General features: G+C 42.5%; 2 protein-coding genes across 6 annotated transcripts; one reads left to right on the top strand and one right to left on the bottom strand.

Annotated features, from left to right (window-relative positions):
- The first annotated feature begins 1,760 nt into the window (after nt 1-1,760).
- On the top strand, nt 1,761-12,074 carry srpx2 (sushi-repeat containing protein X-linked 2). 2 transcript variants are annotated; one of them, XM_083652278.1, is made up of 10 exons: nt 1,761-1,998; nt 5,947-6,030; nt 6,339-6,530; nt 7,445-7,621; nt 8,631-8,754; nt 8,838-8,959; nt 9,680-9,859; nt 9,982-10,115; nt 10,479-10,600; nt 11,604-12,074. In XM_083652278.1, exons 1-10 carry the CDS (start codon nt 1,953-1,955, stop codon nt 11,782-11,784), a joined length of 1,362 nt encoding a protein of 453 aa, XP_083508404.1. In that variant the 5' UTR covers nt 1,761-1,952; the 3' UTR covers nt 11,785-12,074. The 2 variants fall into 2 exon arrangements, with proteins under 2 accessions (XP_083508404.1, XP_083508403.1); XM_083652277.1 differs by having other exon boundaries at nt 1,761-2,025.
- sytl4 (synaptotagmin-like 4) lies at nt 11,818-26,491 on the bottom strand. 4 transcript variants are annotated; one of them, XM_083652272.1, is made up of 18 exons: nt 26,371-26,466; nt 26,176-26,265; nt 23,751-23,932; nt 21,572-21,787; nt 21,144-21,253; nt 20,817-20,931; nt 20,531-20,704; nt 18,633-18,720; nt 18,442-18,526; nt 18,251-18,351; nt 17,015-17,107; nt 16,144-16,322; nt 15,555-15,657; nt 14,855-15,016; nt 14,418-14,520; nt 14,204-14,312; nt 13,571-13,779; nt 11,819-13,158 (listed from the first exon to the last, which is right to left on the bottom strand). In XM_083652272.1, the coding sequence occupies exons 3-18, from the start codon at nt 23,867-23,869 to the stop codon at nt 13,010-13,012; spliced, it is 2,115 nt and encodes a 704-aa protein (XP_083508398.1). In that variant the 5' UTR covers nt 23,870-23,932; nt 26,176-26,265; nt 26,371-26,466; the 3' UTR covers nt 11,819-13,009. The 4 variants fall into 4 exon arrangements, with proteins under 4 accessions (XP_083508400.1, XP_083508398.1, XP_083508399.1 ...); XM_083652273.1 differs by having other exon boundaries at nt 26,176-26,223; nt 26,371-26,442; XM_083652274.1 differs by lacking the exon at nt 26,176-26,265 and having other exon boundaries at nt 11,818-13,158; nt 26,371-26,491.
- Nucleotides 26,492-27,398: the final 907 nt, after the last annotated feature.

The raw sequence follows: 27,398 nt of genomic DNA, 5'->3' as shown, positions 1-27,398 counted from the left end.
AGGCGATGTACTTGAGATCTCACGCAAGGGGTCTATAGGAAACCAGCCGGGCGAGTCACCCGTCGCCCCTAACCTCATCGAGGTAGGCTAAAAATGGGTCCCATAGCCTATAGTTAGAAATTTTCTAAGTGAGTCGGTTCTCAGGAACCTGAGTCTCTCCATCCGTATAACAGAGATCATGTCCATCAACCACAATTGGAAAGAGGGTGAAGAGGGGAACTTCCATTCCTTAAGAATTAGTTTTTTTGCAACGGTTGTCCCCAGTGTCAGAGATTGTTGTCCAGAGAGGACTCCGAGCAGCCAAAGATGGCAAGTTCTGCCTCTGGCTGAAGGGTTATTTCGTAGGCCTTAGAGTGCCTTGAGGTACCTACTGTTGGGATAGTACTTCAAGTATTGCCAGCCTTTCAATTTCATTTGTAAATGCAAGGCATAGATAGTCCTCACACTTTAGATGAGTTCACACAAAATACAACAAACAACTAAATGCTTTACATTACAACATGAATTAATCAGCAACTGTAGCATTAATAAGTGTTTATAGAACTAAACTATATAGAACTATTAACACACTGACTAACCATTAGTGCAGTGGTCCTCAAAGTGGGATCCAGGGACCCCCAAGGGTCCTTGAGGGGATTCCAGGGGGTCCCCAGCAAAAAGGGGAATAATTTATTTTCACTATAATTCCATTCATAAGTACCACAATGACAGAATGTATGACTATTTTGGTCATGGGGTTCATATACTTTCTGTAATAAAACATCTAAAAGCTGAAGTCTTATCAGATGGGGGACCCAGGGAACAACATCTTATCAAAAGGGGGTCTAATTTGTGTCAGTTTAGGGGCCCTTGATGTGAAAAAGGTTGAGACCTGTAAACAAAGTTCTGCTTAGAGCACCAATTTTGCCAGGGGGGCTCCTAACCTGATACATGTACAGTAAAAGTGCATGTTTATTTCCATGTGTGACTTCTGTTGTATGTTACAGGCCTACAGATTGAATTCCATGACTGTCATTCATTGGACCTCATTTGAGAAATCAAGTGCTTCTATGCTGACTGAAATCTACATGTACATTAATAAGAATAATGTACAAATCTACAAAGTGAAAACCGTCACCATGAGCAGCAGCCAGCAGTGCAAGAAGTCTTTGTGAAGCATGTTAGATCAGTGATCAAAGAGATGGGGAGCCCGTTTCTGGCAGATCCAGGGTCTTCTGGTGCTTCAATCCAGAGAAAAATCTCCATAGGATTATTATATGAATATTATACCATAACAAAAATATTATAAGCTCACCATACTGACTACATGCACATAATCCATATAGAAATATTGTATATTATTGTTGTTATTATTATTATTATTATTATTATTATTATTATTATTATCATTATTATTACAATTTATGTTTCTTGCCTTGCTTGTCCGTTCTTACCATTTGATTTACTTTTTTTTTTTTTTTACCTTTGTATATTATTATACAGCTGTATTACAGCTGTATTATAATTATGTATGATATAGGCAGCAGCAGCAGCTGCTATATTCTTTCGGTAGGGAATCAGCTTTTATCTTATTCTCATCATTTATATTGTTATTATGTATTTATCTAATGTCTAATGCAATTGGAGAGGAATTGTGGGAGTATTTTTACAGTCTATGGAGGAAACAGAGGACAACCTTGAGAAGTCCGACAGTGCCACCAAGCGGCGTTTTCCTTGTTGCTGCTCAACTAGGAGGAGGATTTACAAAACGAAGAAGACACTGGTGTGACTGGACTGGAGCGTCTGCTCTCCTTATGGATTAAAAAGTAGTTTGATTTGTAAACTATCGCTGGATTAACTTATTTTAATTTAAGTCTGTGATTCTCAACCACAGCCTGCACAAAAGCCTTTTTTTATCCGCACAGCAGGCGGTATCATCATTCTTTGCGCTTCACGACAGGCTACATTCTACGATGTCACTCAGCCGCATCGTCGCAGTGTTTATTTTCTACTTTACAGGTGAGTTGCTGAGCCTGAACACTGAAGGTAAGAAAACCCCAGCAAGGCCTTTCTGCACTTCTGAGTTTGTGCATCGAGTTTATGTGTTTCCATTCTTTAGGGCCTAAAGAATAGAAACATATTTTTGCTTCTTCTTTTTTTGCTGTATGCCTAAAGTTTAAGCGTAGGCCTAGAGCAAAAATATGTCAAGAAAAGAAAAAAAAGAAAGAAAAAAAATCAATACATCGATATTAATGTCTCGACATGATTGGTTGAGACAGTAGAAATCCCAGATGTCTATCATCTCATCATCATAACTCATCATAACACAAGACTGCAGTTGGGAAATCTCCTCAGTAATAACTCTTGTATTAGATGCAGATGTGCTGGATGTTTGAGGAGAGTGAATGAATACAAATGGCGCCCATCTGTCCCTGGAATGAGGAGCTCACAACACAAATTCCCCCTTAGAATATGCAAATTAAATAAAAAATGTTTTAGTTGTAAGAGTGCAGGTGAATTGGCTTCCTCTTCTCTCTGTGTGTTTTGTATGTTTTCAGGCTTCTGCTGTTAGTGTGTAATTACAGCTCCAATCACTACGAGCTAATTACTGAGTCCCCACAGGCCAATCCCCCGAGATTGACTGACATGACCTTAGATCCACCCATGCACAGATGATAATGCAGAATGATTAAAAGGACGTCAGGTCAGTTATCATCTCAGCTTTGTTATTATGCAAGACAAGGCTGTATTTAGCACAGTTCATACACAAGGCAAACGTGCTTCACATAAAGGAGAAAAAATACATAAAATGACATGAAATAGAGCAGTCACTCAGTCAGCGAGTAAAACTCTGAGTGAGATTCCCTCATTTTTTTCTCCTCTCAAAAGGAAATCAATTTAGATGAGATCTTGAAGCATTCCTCAAAGGAGCCTAGTCTTTCCAGTCTTATACCCCATCAGGCCCCACAGCTCCTATAGGACTTAAGTGTTCCTGTGTCATCTAACAATTACAATTATAAACTTCAAGACATCCTTCAATTCTCAATACAGGTTTGAGGATCCTATCGGAGCGGATAAACTACTTGCAGCGTAGACTCCTGTTGGGATCATGTTTGTGATACCAATGATGAATACCTTTGTATAAAATGGGTAAAACATCAATAAAAGAAAGAAAATAAATAAAGACAACACCTGTTACATCTACATCCAGATGATTTAGGAGAAGGCCACAGAGTAAGGGAATGTTTTGAGCCAACTTAAACGTTTTCACCCCGGGGAACAACTAACAGACTGGGCCCATAATATGACCTCAGAGGTCTGGGTGGCTCAAGGAGTAGGTCAGAAATGGATTTTGGAGCTAAGCCATTTAGATCTTTATAGACAATTCTATGCCACATGGCACACTGGAAGCCAATGCAGTGACAAAGAACTGGTGTAATGTGTTCTGTGTTTTTTTTGTCTTAAGTCACAACTGTGGCAGCAGCATTCTGAATGAGCTGTAACTGCCCGAGATAGAAGGCCATTACCAATACCACAGTCTAACCTGCTGGTGCTGGTAATAAAAGCATGTATCAGCATCGGCTTTTTATTAGTCCCAGATTGCTTCCTGTCCAAGTCTAACAGGATTGATTGGCATCAGCAATGGCATGTTTTAAATGAAAGCCTTCTGTACAATAACTCAACTTTTGTCAGCCGGCCATCGGTGGTGGAGCTGTCAAGTACGTCTAATGTGACTCATCCCTCCTGTTTGGATGCATGACTCCCTCAGTCAGTCAGTCCACTAAGAGCGTTGCTGAGCGTTTGTGTCTGGTTTGACTGATGCACACACTGTGTCAGTGTCTGGGCATCCTGCACTCTTTCCAACAGCACTGCCTCAGCAGTTTCACCCATATGTAATTAAAAAGATTGCGCCGATAGATCATTCATCTCAAGGTAATATCAAGAGAGGATGTAGGCTGGTTGTCTGTGTCACATTAACATTGACTTTGAGTCCTCCTGGTGCATATTGCCTTATTCAAATACTAGGCACACAAATCTGATGAGCTCATCTTGTTCATTTCCCCCGTGACTAATTTCCTGTAAGGGGGACTTGGGAAATATGAGTCTGAGGAAGTGTTACTGAGTGGAACGTTGAACTCATTAAAAGCTGATGATAGGTGTGATAGAAACATCACTGGAACAATTTCCAGAGCGGGAGTAGCCGTTTAAATGTGACAAAACTGCCATTATTAGGGAGAGCAGTGCCTGTTCGACCTCTCCTTGGGTCCCCAGTTTAGTGGAACCCCTTGCTCTCCCTGCAGAGGTACTACCCCTCATGCTCTCTCACTCTTCACCCCCCCCCCCACCTGATCACTATTTCTGTGTCTTATAAATATTGAATGTGTCGCGTGTCAAGATTGCACCAAATCCGACACTGCACTTCCTCAGGTCCGCAGCAACACACCTGCCAAATGTGAAGTTGATCGGACGAATGGTCCTCGAGATATGCGACAGACAGACAGACAGAGATTCCTGGAATTAGTAGGGCGACTTCATTGAGTGCTGAACTTAATTTGGGTGTCATCGTGCCAAAATACTCAAAATACAGCAGGTGAGGTTGAGCTGAAACTGTAGGGAAGCAGGCCTTCTAGTGCAGGAACTGACTTGATGCTGGGGGGTGAGGGGGGTGGGGAGGTTTATGGACTGGAAACTCTCAAGTTTGGCACTCCTCTCTAAACATAGAGTCATGTTCAGGGAAAAGGGGATAGGATAATTGTGCACAAACCACAAATGCTGAGAAAGGAGAATAGGAGTGAGGGAGATGTACGGTATGGAAAGTTGTATTCAGGAATAACATTGAGAATAAAAGTAGCCTACATGGACCATGCCGCTCAGCATGGGAGCAGATGAGTAATAGATGGGGGGGTGAGTAACAAGCTCAGAGTAGATAATGAAAACGTGCTGTTCATCATAATTGGCTGGCAGCTACATTGCCTCAAAAGTTTGAACCATGCCGTGAGAGGGCCAGAAGACAGGAGACAGACAAAGGTAGGAGGTAAACAAATAAAACCAACTTTAACGCCACATCTTTTATGAAGCGTGCTTTATGGCGGTGTTAATTCCTGTTGATTTATTTGCAACACTTCTCAAGAAAACAAGATAATCTCTACATCCAGGGTTTTTCAAAGCAGGGGGGCTCCAAGCTATTTCATTGGAGGCTCTCAGTGAATGGAGGTGAAACAATATTACGTTACTATCAATGGTTACATTCAACTGTTTTTTTCCCACTTTCCCAGTCAGAAACAAATACATGCCTTCAAACAGACCTTTTTATGTATTTGGTGTAGTCTGAAGTATGTCAAACAGCAATATCAGGCTATCTTGGCTCAATTGTTGAGTGTCTATGCCATAGACTCCCCATAGACTCTATGGGATCAAATAACATAATCATGATGCCATAGCCCTTTTTGCCATTTTCCTAGCTTTCTCTGGGGGGGAGGCCCACAGTCTCAGACTTTGAAAACCCCTGCTCTACATGCTTTTGTAAAGGATAGACCCTTTTCACGGGGGGCATTTTGTGTCGAAAAGGCAGAATAAACACAAGTGCAAGCAAGTTGGAAACACTCATTAGTGTTTTGCTTGCACCTGTATTTACTCTGCCTTTTCGACACAAAATGGCCCCCGTGAGAAGGGTCTATTTGTACACTTTCAGAGCATGCTTCAGGATCCAAAGTCCAAAAGCGTTCATGCAGGCTTGTTGTCCACTTCACTGATTGCAAATCCAGGTGTGGACTGGAATGTTACTGAGCCGCTGTTAAAGGAAACCTGAAAGGAGGTTATGGAAATGACTTTGTGGGGAGAGTTATTCGCATGGCAACCTGCCTCTGGATGACCTACATTTTGCTCTTGATGCAGAATCTCAAAGTCATCTCATAGCAAGTCATAATGTGCTGTTTTTACACGTCTGATTGGCTTTTATTGCTGCAGCTGCCTCTGGGACCACAGAGCTCAATGGCTACAACGAGGTGGCATCAGAGGAAGAAGCCTACACTCCTCGACTGGACTACAGCAGTGCGTATGGGAGGACACACACACACACACACACACACACACACACACACACACACACACACACACACACACACACACACACACACACACACACACACACACACACACACACACACACACACACACACACACACACACACACACACACACACACACACACACACACCTCCCAAATGCATATTATGCATCCTTTAGCCTGAATGTGCTGAACTGTCATTTTGCTTGGAAGCTCTTTTTATTCATTACAAAAAGGTTGATATTCTGTGCTTTGCTCTAAAAGAGTTCTGTTTGTTTTTCCTTGAATGCAGTGCCGCATTGGTGCCACTCTCCAGGCCTGACCAATGGGGAGGTGAAGTGCGTCTCCCCTCGACGAGGTGGCCACCGCAGCACCCTGGGCACCCGCTGCGAGATGAGCTGCGACCGCGGATACAAACTGCTGGGGAGGAGCTCCTTACAGTGCCTGGCCAGCCGCCGCTGGTCTGGGACAGCTTACTGCCGCCGTACGTAGAAACGCAAAACACTCGGGACAAAATAACTTAAGACAGTGGTTCTCAAATGGGGGTCTGGGGACCCCCAGAAGCGGGGTAATTTATTTTCGCTATAATTCCATTCATAAGTAACACAATGACTATTTTGGTCATGGGTTTTATACACTTTCTGTAATAAAACATCTAAAAGCATCAATCTTATTATCATATGGGGGACCGTGGGACAAAATCCTATCAAATGGAGGTCTGTGGTCCAATCTTTGTCAGTTTAGGGGTCCATCATGTGAAACAATTTGAGAACCACACTGACCACTTAAGATGCAACTCAACACCAAACCCAAATCTGTATAAAGCCTGCCATTTAAAGGTGCAAACTGCAAAGTATGCTACTGAAATTGCTATTGCAATCTATTATTGGCTGATCTTTGGTGCCAGGTGATGTCACCTTCTGGACTCTAGATGGTGACATCACCATCAACAAGTACAACTAAATGGGATTATTATTTATGGTTTTATTGAACAGCAATCCATAAATGCAGCTGGTAGGCTATAAGAGGTCAACAGTGACCAGGCACTTTTTCTCAGCTCTCGTTCCATCAGATAATTCCCCATTCATTTTCTCCATAGATGTTTCGAAAAACCCTTATAAAGAGTTTTAAGCCTGGAACAAAACCAAAGGGCCACCTACTGAATCGTGACCATAAAACTTTTTTTTTTTTTTGCTCCAAGTGAAATGTTTTATGGTCATGATTCAGTAGGTGGCTGGTTGGCTTGGTTCCAGGCTTAAAACTCTTTATAAGGGTTTTTCGAAACATCTATGGAGAAAATGAATGGGGAATTCTCTGATGGAACGGGAGCTGAGAAAAAGTTGGTGGTCACGGTTGAGCTCTATAAATAATAAACGTGTTATTGTGTTGTTTCTACAGAGATGCGTTGCCATGTTCTGCCCCTCATCATACATGGCAGGTACACCTGTACCCATGGCTTTATGGTGGACTCCAGGTGCGACTACATCTGTAACGCTGGCTACCGCATGGAGGGGCAGCACGCGCGCCTCTGTCAGCATGGGGGGTCGTGGAGCGGGGCTGAACCCCTTTGTTTAGGTACTTGTCACGATCCAACTAAAGCTAGCTTGATGTTCAAATTTCAAAAATCTGGTGCTGGAATAGGATTTTCCTCAGTAGTAAGATGCCACTGATGGCTAGACCAGTGGTTCTCAACGTGAGGTCTGGGGACCACCAGAGGTCCTTGTGGAGGTTCCAGAGGGTCCCCACCAAATTGTTATTGCAATTATTTCATTTAGAAGAAGCTAACATAATGACTATTTTGATCACAGTTTCTCTGTTATCTCTCTACCTGCAAAACAGTATTTTGGACAAAATCATATCTGACGATAAAAAACATTCTCAGATTTGGGCTTGAGACAAAATCTCAACAATTGTGGGTCCGTGGCTCTAATAGGGCTTTTCACACTACATGCTCTTAGCCTGGGGCTATCTAAGCCCCGGGCTAAGAGTAGGGCTAAAATAACTTAGCCCCTTTTCACACACGCATTGTTAACAAAGCATGGTGGAGATGGAAAGTCGGGGTTATCCCCGAAAAGTGGGGGATAACCCTGCTCCAGAGCAGGGCCAGCTAGCCGGGACTGAAGTCGGGGTTAGCCCACCTTGGAGTGGACCAGGATTGTGCAAGTGTGAAAGCTTTCTTAGCCCCAGGCTAAGAGACTGTGAAAAGCCCTAATGTGGACTAAATTAGGGGTATGAAAAAGGTTGAGGATCACTGGGCTACACAGCTGTACTTTTACCTCCCCTGCCTTAAGATGGACTCCAACTGAAACTTTCTGTATTGCTGGTCTGGTGGAGCTCTGCTCCCCATGTGTCCGGTCTCCCACCCACACAAATACAACAAGGCCATTTCCTGCCCCTCTGTTCTCTGGACTGTATCCAACATCATGGTGTATTATCTTCCTCCTTCAAATTCCACTCTTTCTAAAAAGGAATCGCTGCAAATAAACCGTGCCAAAAATGTGCAAACTATCAAACCACGTTAATTTTCTGTTCTGTATTATCGCCCCGTTGTTGAAAGATAGATTTAATTTCCCACTGATTTCAGATTATGATCCTCCCAAGATCAAGTGTCCTCTGTCCAGAGTCAAGGTCGCCGATCCTGGGAAGCTGACTGCCAGGGTGTCCTGGGAGCCCCCCGTTGCCACGGATACTGCTGACAAATCACTAGAGTACGCCGCTCCTTTCAGTGTTTTCTTCTCCTGTTCACTTTAATGGGGATGAAACATGTGTCCCCCTTTTTCTGCCTCTGCAGTGTCATATTAGTCGGCCCGGCGCCAGACAGCGAGTTTAAAGAGGGAGCAAGCATCATCCGATACAAAGTGTACGATCAGGCCAGGAATAGAGCCGCCTGCAAGTTCCTTGTCCGTGTGGAGGGTAAGGTGCCAAAATACTCAATGGCAAAAAGAGAATGTGATTTTCTTTATTTGACTGGAAGATTGATCAGATACATACAACATGCATGATACCTGCCAGAATGACACTGATTTTATTTTATTTTACAATATAAACACAAACCATGACAACTACTTTTTTAAATCACAAACAAAACCAAATTAAAAACAAAGAAAGTCGACTACTCGTCTGCCAGCAGAACATACAAGCAAGACGCTAACATTACTACGCGTCTTTCAGAACACACAGCAAAAACCTGCTCAGGCCGACATACAGTAGCTCATAGGTTTCCACCTATTCAGTAGTAAGCCTTCATTATTCCATCCCATCTTGCTTCAAATTGTGCTATTTTATTGTTTTCTATGGCTATAATATGCTTTCTATCTTTAAATAAAACATTTGATTGCAGTGTCTCTATAAAGTACTCGAAAGCCATACTTGGTCAAGCTGGGAGCACTGATTCGCCAAACCTGCTTGCTTGCAGGCTACCAAATTTCTTCTTTATATTTGAAAATAAGATGCTTAGGGGAAATGCAGTGGAGTAAAAGTTAAAGTTGACAGAATTATAAACACTCAAGTAAAGTACAGTTACTCAAAAAAACTAAGTACTGTACTTAAGTATTAATACCTTGTTACACCACTGTTTGATTCTTACAATGTTGCATAATTGCTGTTCTGATTTCTGTTGCGCTCTCCTCCTAGTGAGAAGGTGTTCGGATCTGCCGCCCCCTCTGTACGGCTACCTCACCTGCTCCTCTGACGGGAACAACTATGGCGCCATGTGCGAGTATCACTGTGAGGGAGGCTATGAGAGGAGGGGGATGTCTAGCCGTGTCTGCCAGTTCAACCGCAGCTGGGGTGGAGCCCCTGCTGAGTGCGTTCGTGAGTATTGACAGTCTCTAAGAACATAATTATCACGTTTATGAACTTGCTGTATATAAATAGTCGTGTATAATGGGGTTTAAATGCAGGGTATGGCTGTCTGACCTTTTGTGTATGTGCAGCAATGGAGATTAAATCAGATGTCAAGACAGCATCCGCCCTCCTGGACCAATTCTATGAAAAACGGAGGCTACTGATCCTGTCCGCCCCCGACATCACTGACCCGGACTACAAGCTGCAGAACATCATGGTACAGGTGAGGACTACAAGCTGCAGAACGTTATGGTACAGTGGAGGACGACATGCTGCAGAACATTATGGTACAGGTGAGGACTACAAGCTGCAGAACATTATGGTACAGGGGAGGACTACAAGCTGCAGAACATTATGGTACAGGTGAGGACTACAAGCTGCAGAACATTATGGTACAGGTGAGGACTACAAGCTGCAGAACATCATGGTACAGGTGAGGACTACAAGCTGGTGAGGACTACAAGCTGCAGAACATTATGGTACAGGTGAGGAAAAGTCTGTTTCCATAGGGAATGTTATAAATACTGAGTGCCGTAAAATTCCTTTGAGTCTTACAGATCCCCATGCATCTTTGTATTCCCACTAGAAAGCAGACTGTGGCTTAGACCTACGACATGTGACTGTGATTGAACTGCTGAATTCTCCGCCTCGGGAGACGGGCCGCATCAAGGAAAGTCAACTGGGCTCTGAAGTCATTGAGGGCTTGAGGTAACAGGCGGGAGGGGTCCTTATTCCCCTGGATCAAAATTATCAAATATAGACGATGCAATGTCGCATTTCCAGTGCAATTACAATGTAGTTTGAGAACAGAAAGATATTTTGTCTATAGACAGTTTTTACAGAATTGTGTTGCTAGGGAACAGTTTGGAACCCTAGCTTATTTCCTGTCAGCTATTGTATTAGCATCATGACTGTATACACTGTAACAGGATGTTAGCTAGGGGCAATTTAGAATGTTTGTTGTTTAAATGTTGTCAACTTGAAACAGTCTGTATAAAATATATACGGTAACTGTCAGGTTTTGGCATCAGTCCCTCAGAATCAAAGAGCCAGGGCTTCCATTTGGCACTGATGTTCAACGATCATACTGGGAGAAATCTATAGATACAGTCGGTCTGTGTGGGAATGCCCACAAAATGTTATACGGCTGGCGCGCGAGACTAAACAGTGGTGGAAACCCCCCCCCCCTATATCTCAATGGGCTGACTCAACAAAGACAGTGCTGCGGCTCTACACTATAGGATTGGGGATTCAACAGCAGGTACATAAGACGTCTGTTCAGATGTGCGTTTACTGCGGTGGTTGAATCCACGATCATGTCTGCCTGGGCTGGGCTATAGCAGCTAAATGCTAACCATGCTGGCTGGGAATGGGAGGATTTCCCCCAGGCTGACCCATTGACCACACGTCTATGACGAGACACCACCTGAATGTATTATAGAAGAGGACGAGATACCAATTTCTCGAACAATAGCCTCAATAGATCAGAATGCAATGCAACCACAAGACATGATGTAGGAAATCACTAAATTAAGTTGAGGAGAATTTGGTAGGCTACCACAAGATGGATAGAAGAGAGTACCGTACATTTCAACACCATTACAAAATAACGGAATGCATTGAACATCAGAATAACAGTATGAGATTATCAGAGGATGATTTTTTTTAACTTTAAGGATCTAATTTCTGTTTTGTGTTTTTGTGTGTGTAGACAAGCATTCAGAATCTCCAGGTCCTACTTCAGCATGGTGCTGTTGGATAAAAATGGAATGGACCGGGAGAGGTTCATCACCCCCGTGGCCTCAGATGAGCTCTTCTCCTACATCGATAATTTCCTGATGGACGAGGAGGAGCGAGAGAGGCTGGAGCTCCACAGAGACTTCTGTGACTAATCTAATCTGGCACTCTGGTTGCCACAGGGATAAACTGATCAGCCATATTACCAACAGAACACAAATGGCCAGCAAGCACGTCAAGAAGATGTTATAAAGGGAAACGGGGACAAGAGTAAAGCAGTTCCTCCTGTTCAAATGTGATCACTACACACTGAGACAACACTGAAGTGACACTGCACTGTTTCCTCTATATTCATCCAGCAGTGTAGACACATGACAGACAGAAAGCAGCGATCTTAGCTACCTGTGGACGGTCAAAATGTAAAAAAAAAAAAAATGAACCATGAGGTGAATATATATTTTCATCATAAAGTATTACATTTGAGGAACAAACAACCAAAATGATCCAACAACCACTGATTAGATTTTTTTAAGCCAGCTGATAATTATACACAATACACAATTAAGACCAATGGAGAATGTTTTTGGTTTTATAGTCGTTTAGTTTTTATTATATATTTTAAGACCAACCTTTATGTAAACCTTGGCTCTGATCACACACTTAGGTGTCAGCAGTTTAAAAACTACTATAGATCTAAAAATAGACAAATTAAATAATTGCAAATAGGGATTTTTATGCAACTAATATATAAACATTCATTTTACATGAAGATGTCAGGTAGTAATATGAACTACGACAGATCACATGATGTATGGATGGAAGTAAGCAAAATTTGTCAGATGCAACAGAAATTCTGTTTTACACCAGAGTTGATAATGAATGGTTTGCCGAGTATGGCAGTTATAATGCAACTATACACAAGTTCAGAGAAAAGAGTGATATGATATAACACCAGTTCTTTTGTTAAGTGCTGTGTGCGATTTTGGATTGCACAAAATAATAAAATAATATAATAAAGCAACAGTGTAGTGTTGTGATGCTTTGGTACACTTTGGAAAGAAACACCAGCATGCAGTCAGAGGTAGCTGTGACAAGTATGAACCCAACCAAAGAGACTTGTGCTTTGAGAAGAGGCTCAAAAAGGGGCCAGACATGCCATTAACAGACTTTATATATTTGTCTTAGGTATTGACATTTAGTGTTCAGCGGGCCACAAAAACTGTCTCTACTTACAGCCAAATCATCTGTTCTTGCCGACAAGTTCTGGTGTGATAAACCTGCCAGACGAATTAAGTCAATAATCTCATATTTGTCTCACAGCTTCTCCCCATTTCAGCGTCCATGGCTTTTCTCCCAAGTTTCAGGCTCTGAGCGGTGTCCTCATTTGTCCTCAGTCTTACCCATGGAGGAGCGCAGGGGGAGAGTGCCCTCTGCCCACGAGTCGGGGTACTGCATCACCTTCTGCCACAGACTCACCTCCTCTCCTACAGAGTCCATCTCCACCTCCTCCTTTCCGATTTTTAGAGTGCCTGGAAAGGTAAAGATCAGATTAATTCAGTTCCCATTCGCCCCAGTTTGATAACCATCTACGGTGATTCACAAAACTACACAGGAGAGTCCTCAAAGAGCAGACAAAATCACTGTCGCCATACCAGGGGCCAAATGTATAATATAAACCATACGTAGCATACACACAAAAAGTGTGCTGTACCACTTTCCACACAGATTTCTGAATTTAGCAAATTCCAGGTGCAGTGAGAATGTGCGCACTGGTACACATCTTTCACACATCTTTCCATGTTGGTTTGCGAATGTATAAAAATCCAGACAGATTCTTTTTTTTTAATAAATCGGATGAAAAGACTATGCATGTTTCCTGTTTCGGCCATACACAGATTTCTACACCTAAATATAGACAGAGTTGACTTCTGTCAGTCTTACCTGTGCCAGAGCTGAGGCGGACCCCTCCCAGGAACTCGTTGCTGAGCATGGCCTCTCTGTCCCAGACCGTCAGCTCCAGACACATCCCCTGCAGCTGCTCCAGGCTCAGATCTTTGTACACAAACGTGTGGTTGTAGTGCGGGTTCAGACTCTTCTTCACTACAGGAGTCTTTCTCTTTGTGGATTTGGCCTTAGAGGGAAACAAGTACCTGCGGTGCCACAAACAGTAACAAACATTTGCTTACTATGGTGATGCAATGAGTGAGGTGTATGCGGAAAACATGCTACAGCGTCAAAGCCCTCGCCTAACGCACCAAGGGCCATGGCGCAGTTGGCGTGCAGTGACTCGACACAGCTGATGTGAACAGCGCAAGTATAATATAATGTAGATGGGCAGATAACAGGAGAGAGTGAAAGCTATTACCAAGTATTATGCACTACATTCTCTCCTTCGGCTAACTTCTAGTCATTGAAATCCTAGTGAAATCACACAATTTACCCCCTGTAACCCCCGACCCCCTTGTCAAGCCGACGTTCGAGTATATAGTGTAGGTCTAGCTGCCGTCGGCAAGGCTCCAAGTGGAGGATGACGTTGTAGCATGTTCCCAGCTTTAAGAGTGGACAGACACTAACCCTTTTACGAAAGAGTCTGACGTTCCTCCTGATTTCATTGCCATCAAACTCTTTGCCTCTTTGATTAGGACGTGCAATTCTCCCCCTTCCTCAGTCTTTCCCTTCTTGCCTAGGGGGAAGAGAGGCACACCCAGCATTCAGTAAGATGAGGCGAACGTGTACAGTATCACAAGCCCAGGTAGAGCTGATTGCGCTTTTCTTACAGCAGTCTTACCTTTGATTTTGTCAGTTGTTGGCTTTGTAGGTGTGACATACTTCAAGGACACCACCAGGTCTCCTTTGTACTGAGTGAAAGCAGACGCCTGAACAGGAGCTGCCTGTTTATGAAGGAAATGTATTACTACTAGATCACAAGGAGCATCAATCAATCAATCAATCAACAAAAAAGGCAACAATAAATATTCCTTCCCCACAAATGATGCAGTCTCCTTATGGCCAATCATAACAAATATACCACCTTGTTTTGACTTGTAATGGTGGCACCACCATTGGACCAACCAGTGTAATGTTGAAAATACTTGGGTGTTTTCCACGATTCATCAAAGCCCAATCAGCAGATATCGAATGTGATGGATGGACTGGTGAACTAACGTCAACTCCTCCCATTCATCGTCAGGGATAAAATAATAATAATAATCATCTCTGATGTACCTTCCCCATGAGCGCCACTCGTTCCTCCTCAGGGGAGTCCAGGTCCCGGCAGTCCAGGGGAATCTCCACCTCTCCCAGGAAGGCATTCCGGCTGATGCGTCCGTGATGCCAGACCGATAACAGCAGGGACCGGGTGATCAGCTGGGAACGGCTGACTGAGTACTGGTGGAAGAGGAGGAGAGAAGGCTCGTCTCAACACTGATACACTTAAGGTCTAATGAATTTTAATGCAGAGGTGCTGTGGGAGTTCTTAATTAATCGCAGAACTTCTATGAAAGCAGAAGATGCACTGTGCTTTTATTGGACGTTTTATTCCCTAATCTAAACATCTCAAACATAATTAGCCTCTTTCCTCAGCTAAAATTGCTTCAGACTTTAAAGAGCAAATCGAAAACTACAGAGCCATGATGTTACAAATTGATTTATCAAGCTAATTTCCCATTCCTCAACCTTGTTTGCCGACTGTATTTAAACTATCTCTGTACATTCAGAAGGAGGCCAGCCACAAAATCAATATTTGTCACTAGCTATTCTTATCTTCAATGTCAATATCAATCTTAAAAGTCTCTGCAGGTGGGGTCATTATCTGCATCAGGCATGATGGAGCAAGTTCGGTAATCAGGGAGTGTCATTAAATCAACAGCCTGTTGGCCGACAGACTTTCTGTCTCGTTCTTGAACGGCCATTAATAAAGCATCACCTTTAAAGTCTCGTTGTAGGTGGGGCTCACGGTGTTCCTCTTGGTGCTGGTCTTCTTTTTGCTCTGGCGAGATTTGTCCGGGAGGAGGTAACATTTGACATAACTGAAAAACGAGAAAAACAAACACGTCAAGTTGAATGGCTTTTTATGTGGCGCAGCAAACCATCCAGACACTTCAACTAAATGCCATGAAAAATGTCTGTTGACATTCAATTTGCTGTGAAGCTCAAGTAATCACCTCCAGGACGTCGTTTGCGAGACTTCGTAAACACAGAGCCACCTCTTATCTAAGCTGATCAAAGTCATGTTCACATCACTGAAGGGTGTGTATGCGGTAAACAAAGAACGTATATCAGGGTCACATCTAAACACTGCTGCTCATGTGCTTTCAGTGGAAGCGGTTGCATGATGAGAAGACTGAACAGTAGAAATTCACATCTTGTGTTTAAGAAGGAAAGGAAAAGGAAAGTTAAACTCTGGCATTTTCCCACTATGCTGCAAATCATAATTCTTGCTTACATTTTTCTGACACTGGTAGCTCTCCACGGTAGAGCTAAGCTCAGAAACAAGTCAAGTCCTATATACTTACGGGTTGGAGCGCTGGCGGGAGGTGTCGCCATAGGCCAGCCCGTGACACTCCTTGATGAAGACATGGAGGCTCTGGGTGTGCTCCTCATAGCTGAGCGTGAACACCAAGTCTCCGCTCACCTCCACACTGTCGTAGTCGCCGGCCTCACTGTAAATACTCATCATACTACCCAATGTGCTCTGGACAAATACATAAAACATGGGTCAAATATCAGTTACAAATCATTCTTAGTGTTTGTTTCAATCTTGTTGCAATGGGTTAGCAGTGTGTTTGCCAAGTTCAGACAATCACAGGAAAATATATCTTAGTCAATTTAGTTTACTTTTCTGTGATTGGCACAAACTTGACACTATCTGGATTCTCCTGATGGGGCAAACCCCATTCATCTGGCCTTCAACCAACAAGCAAAGGAACAAAAAAGTTTCAACAATAGCAAATATTGACATTTAGAAATTATTCGGACAGACATAACTTTAGGGTAAACACTGCAAGTCAGTCAATATAATCAGACTTTGCTTACAGCTACAAAAGGCATTCAAACAATGACAAGAGAAGCTGCTGGCAGGTAAGAGGAAGTGACAAGGAGAAACAATAATATTAACAGGAGATGTAGAAATGTCCGTAGTGACAGCATGAAAGCCACATTATCCTCGGATTCTCGTAACCTGACGCTTTGGTTTGCACTGGTAAGATGTTGACAGACTTCGCAGTTCACACACACTGCCTTCACACTTCCTGACTTGAAGGAGGATATCCGGAGGTGATAGTTACTTGTTAAAAAGCTATCTACCATCATTTCCATTTTGAGAAACATCATAGAAACTGTACTAGCTCAAATTGAAGAAGTGAGAGACAGAAAAGTTAATTTTACCCTTGAGCTGTGCAGACTGGAGGAACCTGAAGGCACCGTCTTTTTATGGATGTTAACCAAGTTGTCAATATCTTCGTCTTCCTCTTCACCTTCCTGTAGCACCATGGAAAACGTTTAGAGGCCTGATCATACACACTATGATGATGCTATTCCCCCCCTCTGTTTAAGGAGGGGGTTTATTTTTAAACAAGTGGATCCATTCATGCAATGAGAGATACCATGATTAAGACAGTTCAAGTAGGAAGAGGAGTGAAAGGAAAGCTCCACACTGTTAAAAGTTAAAACAGCTATGGGCAATGCACCTTGCATTTCTGATCCCATGTTGTTCTTTGTATATCAATGATTTGCTGTTAATGCCTCAGTAGTGCAATGGACTTTCTAGACTCAACATTGTGCACCAACGTGCAGGGAGAAATCCACTTACAAGAGGCAGAGGTACCAAATCCTCCACTGATTACCACCTCTAACACTTTATTTGAAGGGGTGTGCATAAGACTGACATGACACTGTCATAACCATGACTTGACACGTCATGAACATGAAGGGAGGCTTTATGAATGTGTATGACTGTTGTCATCAAGTGTCATTCGGTATATTATGTCATTGTTAATGCAAAGTTGACATTGTTTGAGATGTCTTCGTTGTGACCACTTGACATTAACAAAGACAACATAACCTGTCAAATGTCTTTGTTATGACAACTTGACATAACCAAGACAGTGTAATTAGACTTACTGACATCTTAATGAAAGGTTCAAATTGTACCACTGTACACGCATGACACAGTCATAAACTCATTTAACAGTGTAATGACACGTGATGACGTCTTACTGAAAAGTTAAAATTCTACCACTGTAGTTGAGGTCAAGGAAACTATTAATGACTGGTATAAACTCATTTGACAGTGTGATTGCACTTAAGGACATCGTAATGCCTGCTATGTCATGTTTATACCAGGTTATGTCGTCTTGGTTACAAGTTGTCATAACGAAGACATCTCAAACAATGTCAACTTTGCATTAACAAGGGCATAATTTACTAAATGACAATTAATATTTATGAAAACATTCATAAAGCCTATTTCATGTTCATGACAGGTGTCACATAATGGTTATGACAGTGTCATGTCAGTCTTATGAGCACCCCTTCAAATAAAGTCTTTCCAATAATGGTAGGAGTTTGTTGAACATCACAGATTACCAATATAAAACAGTTCAGGAGTATTGTCCTCCTTACCTGCACATCAAGTTCTGGTACAGATTTGCTCCTGCTGCCCATAGAGGCCTCTGACGCATTATCTCCATTGTCACGGAGGTCCAGCACTGATGATGTATGCTCTGTTACAAACATGCACAGATGCAATTAGACCAGATTATATTGTGGAGATCACTTAATCGCTTGGGGAAGAGACCCAACAAGACGCTAACCTTGAGGATTCGCAGAACGTCGAATGCTCTTCTTGAAAATCCTATCAACATCATCCAGGGAATTTCCCTCTGGTCGCAGACAGGCCTAGTAGAGAGACAGTAAGTTGCCGTCAGACAGTAGAAGATAATGACTTCTTATGGTGGAATCATCACTGATTGAGCTGAAATTAACACGGCCAATAAAGTCTTACAGTTTTCACGTCCGAGTTAGTCCGACTGGAAGATCGACTGGAAACACTGGATCCTGCTGGACTCGACGCGACTGAGGTCCTCTCTCTCCTAGAGGATATGAACATTGGTTGAAGCTACAATTTACTTTTTTTTTTTTACAATAATATATCAAGACAAGAAATCTTACCACTGGTGCTCACTGAAAGGTAGGGAGGGGTCATAATTCATCCAATATACTTATTTTTGTTGACCGAATTGTCTATCTGTTATGCCTTGAAATATTTGACTGACTTTGCTTGATGACGCATTGTATGATACAATCTCCCCTTCCTATAATTTTGTCATGCTGCTGTTTTTGCTTCCTAAAGCTTGAAACATATTTCAACGTAGCTTTGAGTTTAGCACGTTGTCGACGGCAGCAGCTAAGACATGCATACTCAAACATCCGCCTGAAGAGGCCTGCTAGTTCTTAGCAAAATTAGTAAATTGTGTGATTTCACTATGATTTCAATGACTAGAAGTTAGTCCAAGGAGAGAATGTAGTGCATATACTTGGTCATAGCTTTTACTCTCTCCTGTTATCTGCCCATCTACATGATAGTATACTTGGGCTGTTGATGTCAGCTGTGTCGAGTCACATTTTCGGGGCGCTGCATGCCGGCTGCACCGCAGGCTTCCCGGAGGCGGCGCAGCCTTACGACATGGCCAGCGAGGGCTTTGACGCCGGACCATGAATTCTGCTCAGCATGCAGATGAGCATGCAATTAAGTCATTAGTCCGTTGTTTTGCCATACTTATAAAATATGTTATGAAGGCTTCTTGGCGCCGTTCTTAAAAATGTTCTGGCCCAGTCAGTAACGGCTTTTTACTTTTACATTCGAATATCCATCCATCCATCTTAAGCCGCTTAACCGGAGTCGGGTCGGGGAGGTTGCAGTTCCAGCAGGGGACGCCAAACTTCCCTTTCCCTGGCCACATTTGCCAGCTCTGACTGGCGCATCCCGAGGCATTCCAAAGCCAGCGTGGAGATATAATCTCTCCACCTAGCCCTCGGTCTGCACCGTGGTCTCCTCCCAGCTGGACGTGCCTGGAACACCTCCCTAGAGAGGCGACCAGGTGGGATCCGTACCAGATGCCCAAATCACCTCAACTAGCTCCTTTCTACGCAAAGGAGCAGCGGTTGTTGCAGTTCAATATTTCTATATTAACTAAATCACACATTTATCATTTGTATAAAGCTCTCAATTCAACGTTCTTATCTGTGGTATACAGTATAGCAACATAGTTGTTCCTGCCTTCATAGAGTAATGAGGCGACCAGATGGCATCCTTACCAGACGCCTCGAATAGATGACACTTATCAGTTTGTGTCTGTGACCTTGTGTGTATACAGTATATACAAGACAGTCCTAGTCATAACAGTGAGGCTTACACCCAATGTACACCAGATGCGTTACGGCTGCATTGCAGATCCGGTAAAACTGCTGGATCAGACTCTCACCCATGTTAATTGATGGGCGATACATGCGGTATGGAAAAATTAGGCACCTGTTCTATTTTTGTCGGATCCCGCACATGTTTGACAGATTACATGAGTGTGGGTCTGAGCAGATAACGCGTTCATAAACAGGTGGGATCAGCATTGTTTTTTGTTTTCTTGCAGATTGCCTGTGTTCATCATGTGCTTCTTCAACACCTGTGCTGGCTTTATGGATGCCAGTTACCTCAGCCTTGGACCAGATGCTGCTTTATGGCAGACGAGAGATGAGTGACAAGTGTTGGAGCCTAACTTGAAGCACTGAGGGGGAAGAGGGCAGGACTAAAAAGGCCCTTCCTGCCTCAAGGTGAAAGGTTGCACATTGTAGCTTTCAGTTTAGCACAACCACTTCTGCAATTCATCCTTTTAGCATGAAATGTACCTTGGTGGGTCAGGAGTTCCACGGCTGGACTCCGTCTCATTTTTGCTACTAGACAGGCTGGATTTCTCTGCAGACTCTGTGTCGCTGCGCTGCTGCAGGTCCTTTGACCTGACATCCTCCTTCACTACATATGACTCCCTTGAACTGATAGATCCTGAAGCCACACTGGATGGACTGTCAACAGAGAACGGGTCATAAATGCTGAGGCATTCTCCATGCGTTTTCATCCAAAAATCCTAAAAATGAATTCACAAAAGTGCCGTGAAGACTGATGATTACGCCTCACCCCGTCTTGGTAGGTGTCTGATCCTTCTGTCTGGGCCGAGGTACAGGAGTGGCAGAGTCGGACTTCACCTCTGTACTTTTCAACAGCACTTCTCCCGTCGTCTCACGCTTCTTCACTTTAACACAGAACAAAAGGTTTAAATCACTGTTTTACTTGTTGAAACAAAAGGAAACGGTATCATGTTATTGTAACCCCCCCCCCCCCCCCTCTCTATTTTTCCTCATTTAATTGGGTCGACATTCCAGCGACATTTCATTCTGCCCAGGCTGAGATTAGCTTACATTCCTGATGGAACTGTGCTTGCCCACTTCCTCTTCCTGTACTCACATGGGAGCCTCTTTTTCAGGGAGCTTCTCACCAGGTCGTGGCCAGGGTTGGTGGAGAAACGGTTCACCCTCTGATCGTAGAACCAGTCGCCTGTGCATTTCTTTAGGTTCCTGGAAACCAATATACATCACTGCTTTTGTTGTGAAAGGCCTAAACTGAAATAAAACCAAATGATTTAGTAGTAGATTTAAATATTACACAACATGGAGTGGGTAGTCTCAGCTCATGAGTCATTTACAGCTTAGATATTTAACTGATTAGACTTGGTTAGAAAAAACAAGCCACAAAGCTCTGAGTTTCCGGAGACAAATCTATTGATGCCACAGATAACCAGTGACAGAAGGAAGTGCCCACTCGCCTTAAAAACCAAGGGTTTTTCACAGATGCAACACTTGTATGACTACAATATACACAAAACCGTCTCTTACCCCTCTTTGATGCACACGCTGCACAGCCAGGATCCGTTGGCCCGCACCGTTCGGCAGTTCCGGCACACATGGTGTTTACATGCTTTGCACTGGCTGGAGACGACCGTCAGTCGACTCAGAGACTCCTGGCATCGGCCGCAGCTGCGCTGACTGTACCTTCCACTGCCGCGCTTTGCCCCCTTCCTCTTGATCTCCACCAACTCTGCCTTCAGCTTCCTAAATCAAGAAAGGGTTGAAAGCTCAAATGTTGTCCTTTGACAAACTCCATCGCTGGACTAGGAAAAATCCACCAGTGGATAGCCTACTCTTACACTGTTATATAGCAAGGTTTGATGTTCAATACATTCCAGGAGTTATTTTGTGATGGTTTGTTAATTGAGTTGAGTTGAGTTTATTTTTTCAACCATATAAAATACAATAAAAAGGATAAAACACAAAAGACAAAACATAAACATTTGAATCTAACAAATTTCCTCAAAAAAGCAAAACAATTGAGTTCGAGCAGAAGGAAGCAAATGCTTATCTAGTCCTGCCCCTTTCTTCACAATATCATAACAAATCTTACAATGTTAAAATAAAAATAGAATAAAGAAAAAACAAATAAAAAAATCAAAAGAAAAAATATTACACTTTAGTGATCCTCAGTTTTGTACTTAGTCAATTAGTGTTTTCTTATATCTGGTTTTGAACAATACAATGTTCTTACTCCTTTTAGTTTCCTCATCAAAACGTTTCCACAGGGTTACCCCACAAACTGAAACACACAAGCTTTTAAAGGTAGTGCGTACATAAGGTTGTTTTAGATTAAATTTCCCTCTCTCTCTATCCATGAACAGTTTTTGTATGTTACTTGGCAGTACATTATTCCTTGCTTTAAACATTATTAGTGCAGTTCCAAGTTTCACAATATCCATAAATTTCAAAGTCTGTGTCTTAAGAAACAATTGGTTAGTATGCTCACGATACCCAACATGATTGACTAACCGTATTGCTTTTTTTTGCAATGTGCACATCTTCTGTGTTGTGCTCTTATAAGTATTACCCCATACTTCCACACAGTAGATCAGATGTGGTAATATAAGTGTGCAATACAGAGTGTGCAGTGTTTCCTGATTTAGTATGTATCTTATTTTACCTAATATTCCTATGCTCCTGGCAATCTTGGTGCACAACATTTTTATCTGGGGTTTCAAGACCCCCCTATAGTCATGTTTCAAGATGTATATAAAATACTCTACTTTGAATAATAATTTGTGTCCGATGGTTCTTCCCACACAAAAAAGTTAAATTATCTTGATAAAATCCTTAAGATGACTTCCCTCCTTCTCCCTCATTAAAAAATCCAAAGCAATTAATCAGGGTTATCTAGAACCTAACTAGCCAATCACAGCATACAACACAGGCTTTCAACACATTTCAAAGTGACAATAAGGGTTCCTGACCGATCTGCAGTATATGACGAGTTGGGAGTGAGAATAAGTTGGGGCTTTAACTGCTGCATACTGGACAGGGATTGTCTCCAAGGTTTGTGATGTCACGAATCTTGCTTGTTGAAAACGGCCTTTTCAGTGAGCCCAGAGAAACTTTCCACTTTCAGCAGACAATAGACCCTTTTCACGGGGGGCATTTTGTGTCAAAAAGGCAGGGTAAACAGGTGCAAGCAAAACACTGAGGGTTTCCAACTTCCATGAGTCTAAGTTGGAAACCCTCATTAGTGTTTTGCTTGCACCTGTGTTTACCCTGCCTTTTTGACACAAAATGCCCCCCGTAAAAAGGGTCTACTGTGAAAACAGTCTTCTAGTGTCAAACTCGACACAGACATCATTCTACACAGTGAAGCTCAGACATCCAACTGTAGGAACAAGAATAAAAACGAATTTTTGACTTTATCTTTTAACTTTTTTTTGCTGTACCCACACTTTCAACGTGCCTCATTTAGTACCACTTCAGTCAGTTATTTCCTACATTTCCCAGAATGACATTCAACACCCCCCAAAAGAACGAGCATGACCCTGCTGCATTTAGCTGTAGGTTTCACATGAATTCATCTGCGTTTCTACATTTTAAGCTTGAGTTTTTCCTTTAATGAAAGTCTGCTCTCTGTCTACGGATCATCGGTCATGATGAGTGAGGTTAAAGTAACAAGGAATTGTAATACGATGAAGAGCCGTCTCCTCACCGTACGCGCTGCTCCTCTGCCTGCCTCAGCACCTCGTCCCGACGCAGCACCTCCAGGATCAGCTCCCGCTCAGAGTCGGTCAGGAAGGCCAGGTTGATCATGTCTGCAGCCTGCGGCATTGTAGGTCCTCAGCAGGTTCACTAGCCCAACTCAAAGGGGTGTCCCATTTAGGACAGAAGGCTCTTGAAGACAAAACAGTAGACAAAGAATGGTTTGAGATGGGAAAGTAGTCGACTGTCTATATACCTTGTAACTGCTGGAAAACAGTTAAATACCCAATAAATACTTAAAAAAATTAAGATGGAAAAGAAGTCACATAAGGCAACAAACATGGAAAAACCCTACAGAGGGAACAGAACCTCTCTGACCCTAGCTCCTAACAGAGAGAGCCTGTCTGAAGACTGAGCTCAGAGCTGCACAGCACTCCGCTGCAAGAGGAGGAACTTGGTGACTAGATGTTTGCACTGAGGGAGACACACATGGGCAGGGACAGTTGTGCTGTCCTGATAAAGTGACTGGTAGACAGCAGTGACCCTACTCCCTTCCTGTTGGCCTCCATGTAGCGAAGTCTGCTGCCAGCGTCCCATCACTGCTGGAGATAGCCTGGTTAAAACCATGCTGTTCACGGGACTTTGCATTCTGTTGCAGTCGAGCGAAACAGAATGTGAGGCCGCGTGACCAGGATGATTTGAACCAGACTATGCTGGAGACGTGTCTTTAAGGAAAGGACAAGGCAGCCACTGCCTGATATCAAATCATTAGATGACACAACAATTCATGGAAACTCTACATAATGTCAACTCCCATCAGCTTTGTGGTACTTTCAGAATTTGAAAAAGTAGGCTATTTCTTGAAATCAATTAGCATATTTGAAATTGTATTTAAAACAAATCAACACTGGCCTTTAGACCGGTGGTTCTGTGGGTCAGGACCCCCCCCCCCCCCTCCCCTCCCCTCCCCAACAGGTCACAAGAAAACTTGAGAGTTGTGACAACTTGTTAGATGATTTATGAGATAAGAGGGAACAAACTGTTCTACAATACAAATATGTCTAGTTTGTTTTGTGAAATATTGAATAGTTTTCAGCCTCTAGGCCTCCTGTGATCCTTGATAAGGATGATTTATTTTATCTTATTGTATTTATGGTATATTCCTATGCCTCTTGTCTCTGTTTATATTATCGCTACCTGAGTGTGAGCAACTGTTGCATTGACTCAATTTCCCCTCGGGGATCAATAAAGTTTTCTGATTCTGATAATCAAAACAAACCTGAAAAGGTAAAAGAATCGTTTGGTTGAAATTTTTCCACTACTCTGCATATGCAGCCTGTGAAAATCATGTCATATTGAGAGGACTTATGGGAAACATGGGAAAAATTTGTCCAAAACGATTTTTCTAAATGTCAAGGAACCAGGATGCTGGAGGATTAAAAATCCCACAGAGCCAAGCAGGGTGAAAGGTGGTTTAGAGTGGCAAAGGCAGAAACAACATGAGCTCAGCATATGACGAAGGTTCCCACCCTCTAAGGATACAGAGAGCCGGGTGGAGCTCTCCAGTATAAACCATTTGTTTAATCATAATTATAACATCAAGCTTGTCCTCTGCCATCTTCCCATTTGAATATGAATGTTCCATATGAACAGCCTCAATGAAAGAAGTGTTTAAGAAGGTGGGAGAAATGATTAAATATCGGGGGGAGGAACACCCTATACTTTAAAGTAGAACCTTTTCCTCATTGTTTGAACACTTGAGGCCAGTTGACTCAGGGTTCATCTGAATAATACCGGCAAGGCAACTTGACGAGAGGATAATCTTCAAGGAAACAGTGCATGCAGGAAGAGACTGCATTGACTGGATTAATTCTTAAAAAAAGAAAAGAAAATGTAGAATGATCCCTCTCACACACACTCACACACACACACACACACACACACACACACACACACACACACACACACAGGTTGTTTGAGACAACTTCAGGTGGACACACGTTTTTCCAAGGATTAGTGCAAGCATACAAACATCAGTGTCTGTGATACAAATTATGTCATGTGTCAAATTACCATGAAAATAAACGTGTATAAATGTTACTAGTGGTATGCGAACGCTAGTCTTAATTTGCATTGAACAAACAAAACATAAAACTCTAGTGCAAGTCGGCAGATTAAAAATCATGTTTTAAGAACACACCAATCAGCTATAAATAAACTGTCAAAGATCAAAATGTGATTACAACTCACGGAAAATAAGATAACTCAAAACCCCGATATTCACTTCATAAAAGCAAAGAGCTGCGCTAATCCAAGTGTAGGCTACGGGCTGCAGACTTGGAAGCGGAGACAATGTTTTGTATAAGCACAAGATAACAGATAGAAAGCAGCAAAGCAGCAAACAAGTGCGCTAATTAAGAGAAAATTACATTCACCTGCTGGCTGCTGCTGTTTAAAGTTGACTTCACTTCACCCCCTCCTCCCTAGGATAACGTTGCGTCACTACGGGCGACGGCGAGGAATTTCTCACAAAATGCAACAAAAGAGGAATTTAAACCCGTAGAGACGATAGATTCACACCGCATTTAAAGTAATAATAGTGTTGTGTGCTTGTAAATAGGCTGACTCACCTTCCTCAGAGGCAACACGCGGCTATACTATCCAGTCTTTCCCTCCTTTTGCCTCCCGTCTGTCTCTCAAACTGTTGACTTTCTGACCCAAGTCCCGGAAGATAAGGAGACTGAGGAAAGTTTGGCGCAGCAGCGCCTCTGAACATTTTCCATGCCAGGTCACAGGTGCACCGTGCATAATGTCCTGCAGTCGCACTGGATGTGGAAAAATATGCACTTTGCGATCAGCTCTTAACCCACAGAGGAGGCGTTGGAGTAAAATGGTCATTTAGAGGGTTTGTTAGGTTATTTTAAATGTACACCATAACGTGTGCAATGCAATAATTGACAGAGTTATAATTATATAAATCTAGAAAGTGAGCCATTTTCCTCATTGGGTGTGGATGCAAAAAAAACAGGGAATAGGGAAGGGGTGTGTCTGTGTACAATATGGAAGTAATCTCATATTATGATCTGTATTAGAGTAAATATTACCACTGAACATCATGTCGACATTCATAGTAATGGTAAAACACAAACATAGTAACATGTCTTAAAGAAAGGCTGTCCATTTTGAAATAAAAAATAGATTATTCACAACCCTTAAGATTAGTTTTGGATAGCAATGTGACCTAATGCAATTTGCACCATTACTTGAAATTTGTAGGCTCTGAAAATAAGTCAGCTCTGATTTTGAGGGATTGAATATAGCACTTTACATCAATGTAAAACAAAATAGGCCTAATGCATTTTGAAATCACTTTAGTACAGCAAAATATATAACATCATTGAGGGGAGTTAATGAATAAATCTGCGCGACTATCACTGCTCTATTATCAGGATACTCATGCTCAAGCCTTTAGGGAATTTGTAACCGTATATTTTGTGTTTGAAAACTGAATGACTTGCACTTTTTGTCTGAAATGACAGACTAAAAGTAGTCAAGATCTGAAGAGGTTCTCAGCTTACAGGTTAATTGAATCCATATGAGATGAATGGTAAAGTATATATAGTATGGTATACTGCTTTTAAGTGTGTGATCCTAGTTT

This window comes from Poromitra crassiceps (genome assembly GCF_964638095.1).
Source record: "Poromitra crassiceps genome assembly, chromosome: 15".
In the NCBI taxonomy this organism is placed as follows: domain Eukaryota; kingdom Metazoa; phylum Chordata; class Actinopteri; order Beryciformes; family Melamphaidae; genus Poromitra; species Poromitra crassiceps.
The sequence above is the reverse complement of the archived record's forward strand: the minus strand, read 5'-3'. Positions and strand labels throughout refer to the sequence as shown.

Coding starts and splice junctions, on each gene's coding strand:
- srpx2 (XM_083652277.1), top strand. CDS start 1,953: ATGTCACTCAGCCGCATCGTCGCAGTGTTTATTTTCTACTTTACAGGT. Junction 6,531..7,444: donor TGGGACAGCTTACTGCCGCC/GTACGTAGAAAC, acceptor TTGTTTCTACAG/AGATGCGTTGCCATGTTCTG. Junction 10,601..11,603: donor GAAGTCATTGAGGGCTTGAG/GTAACAGGCGGG, acceptor TTGTGTGTGTAG/ACAAGCATTCAGAATCTCCA.
- sytl4 (XM_083652274.1), bottom strand. CDS start 23,869: ATGCCGCAGGCTGCAGACATGATCAACCTGGCCTTCCTGACCGACTCT. Junction 18,721..20,530: donor GGAACTCCTGACCCACCAAG/GTACATTTCATG, acceptor CATATCCTCTAG/GAGAGAGAGGACCTCAGTCG. Junction 14,313..14,417: donor AACAACTGACAAAATCAAAG/GTAAGACTGCTG, acceptor TCTTCCCCCTAG/GCAAGAAGGGAAAGACTGAG.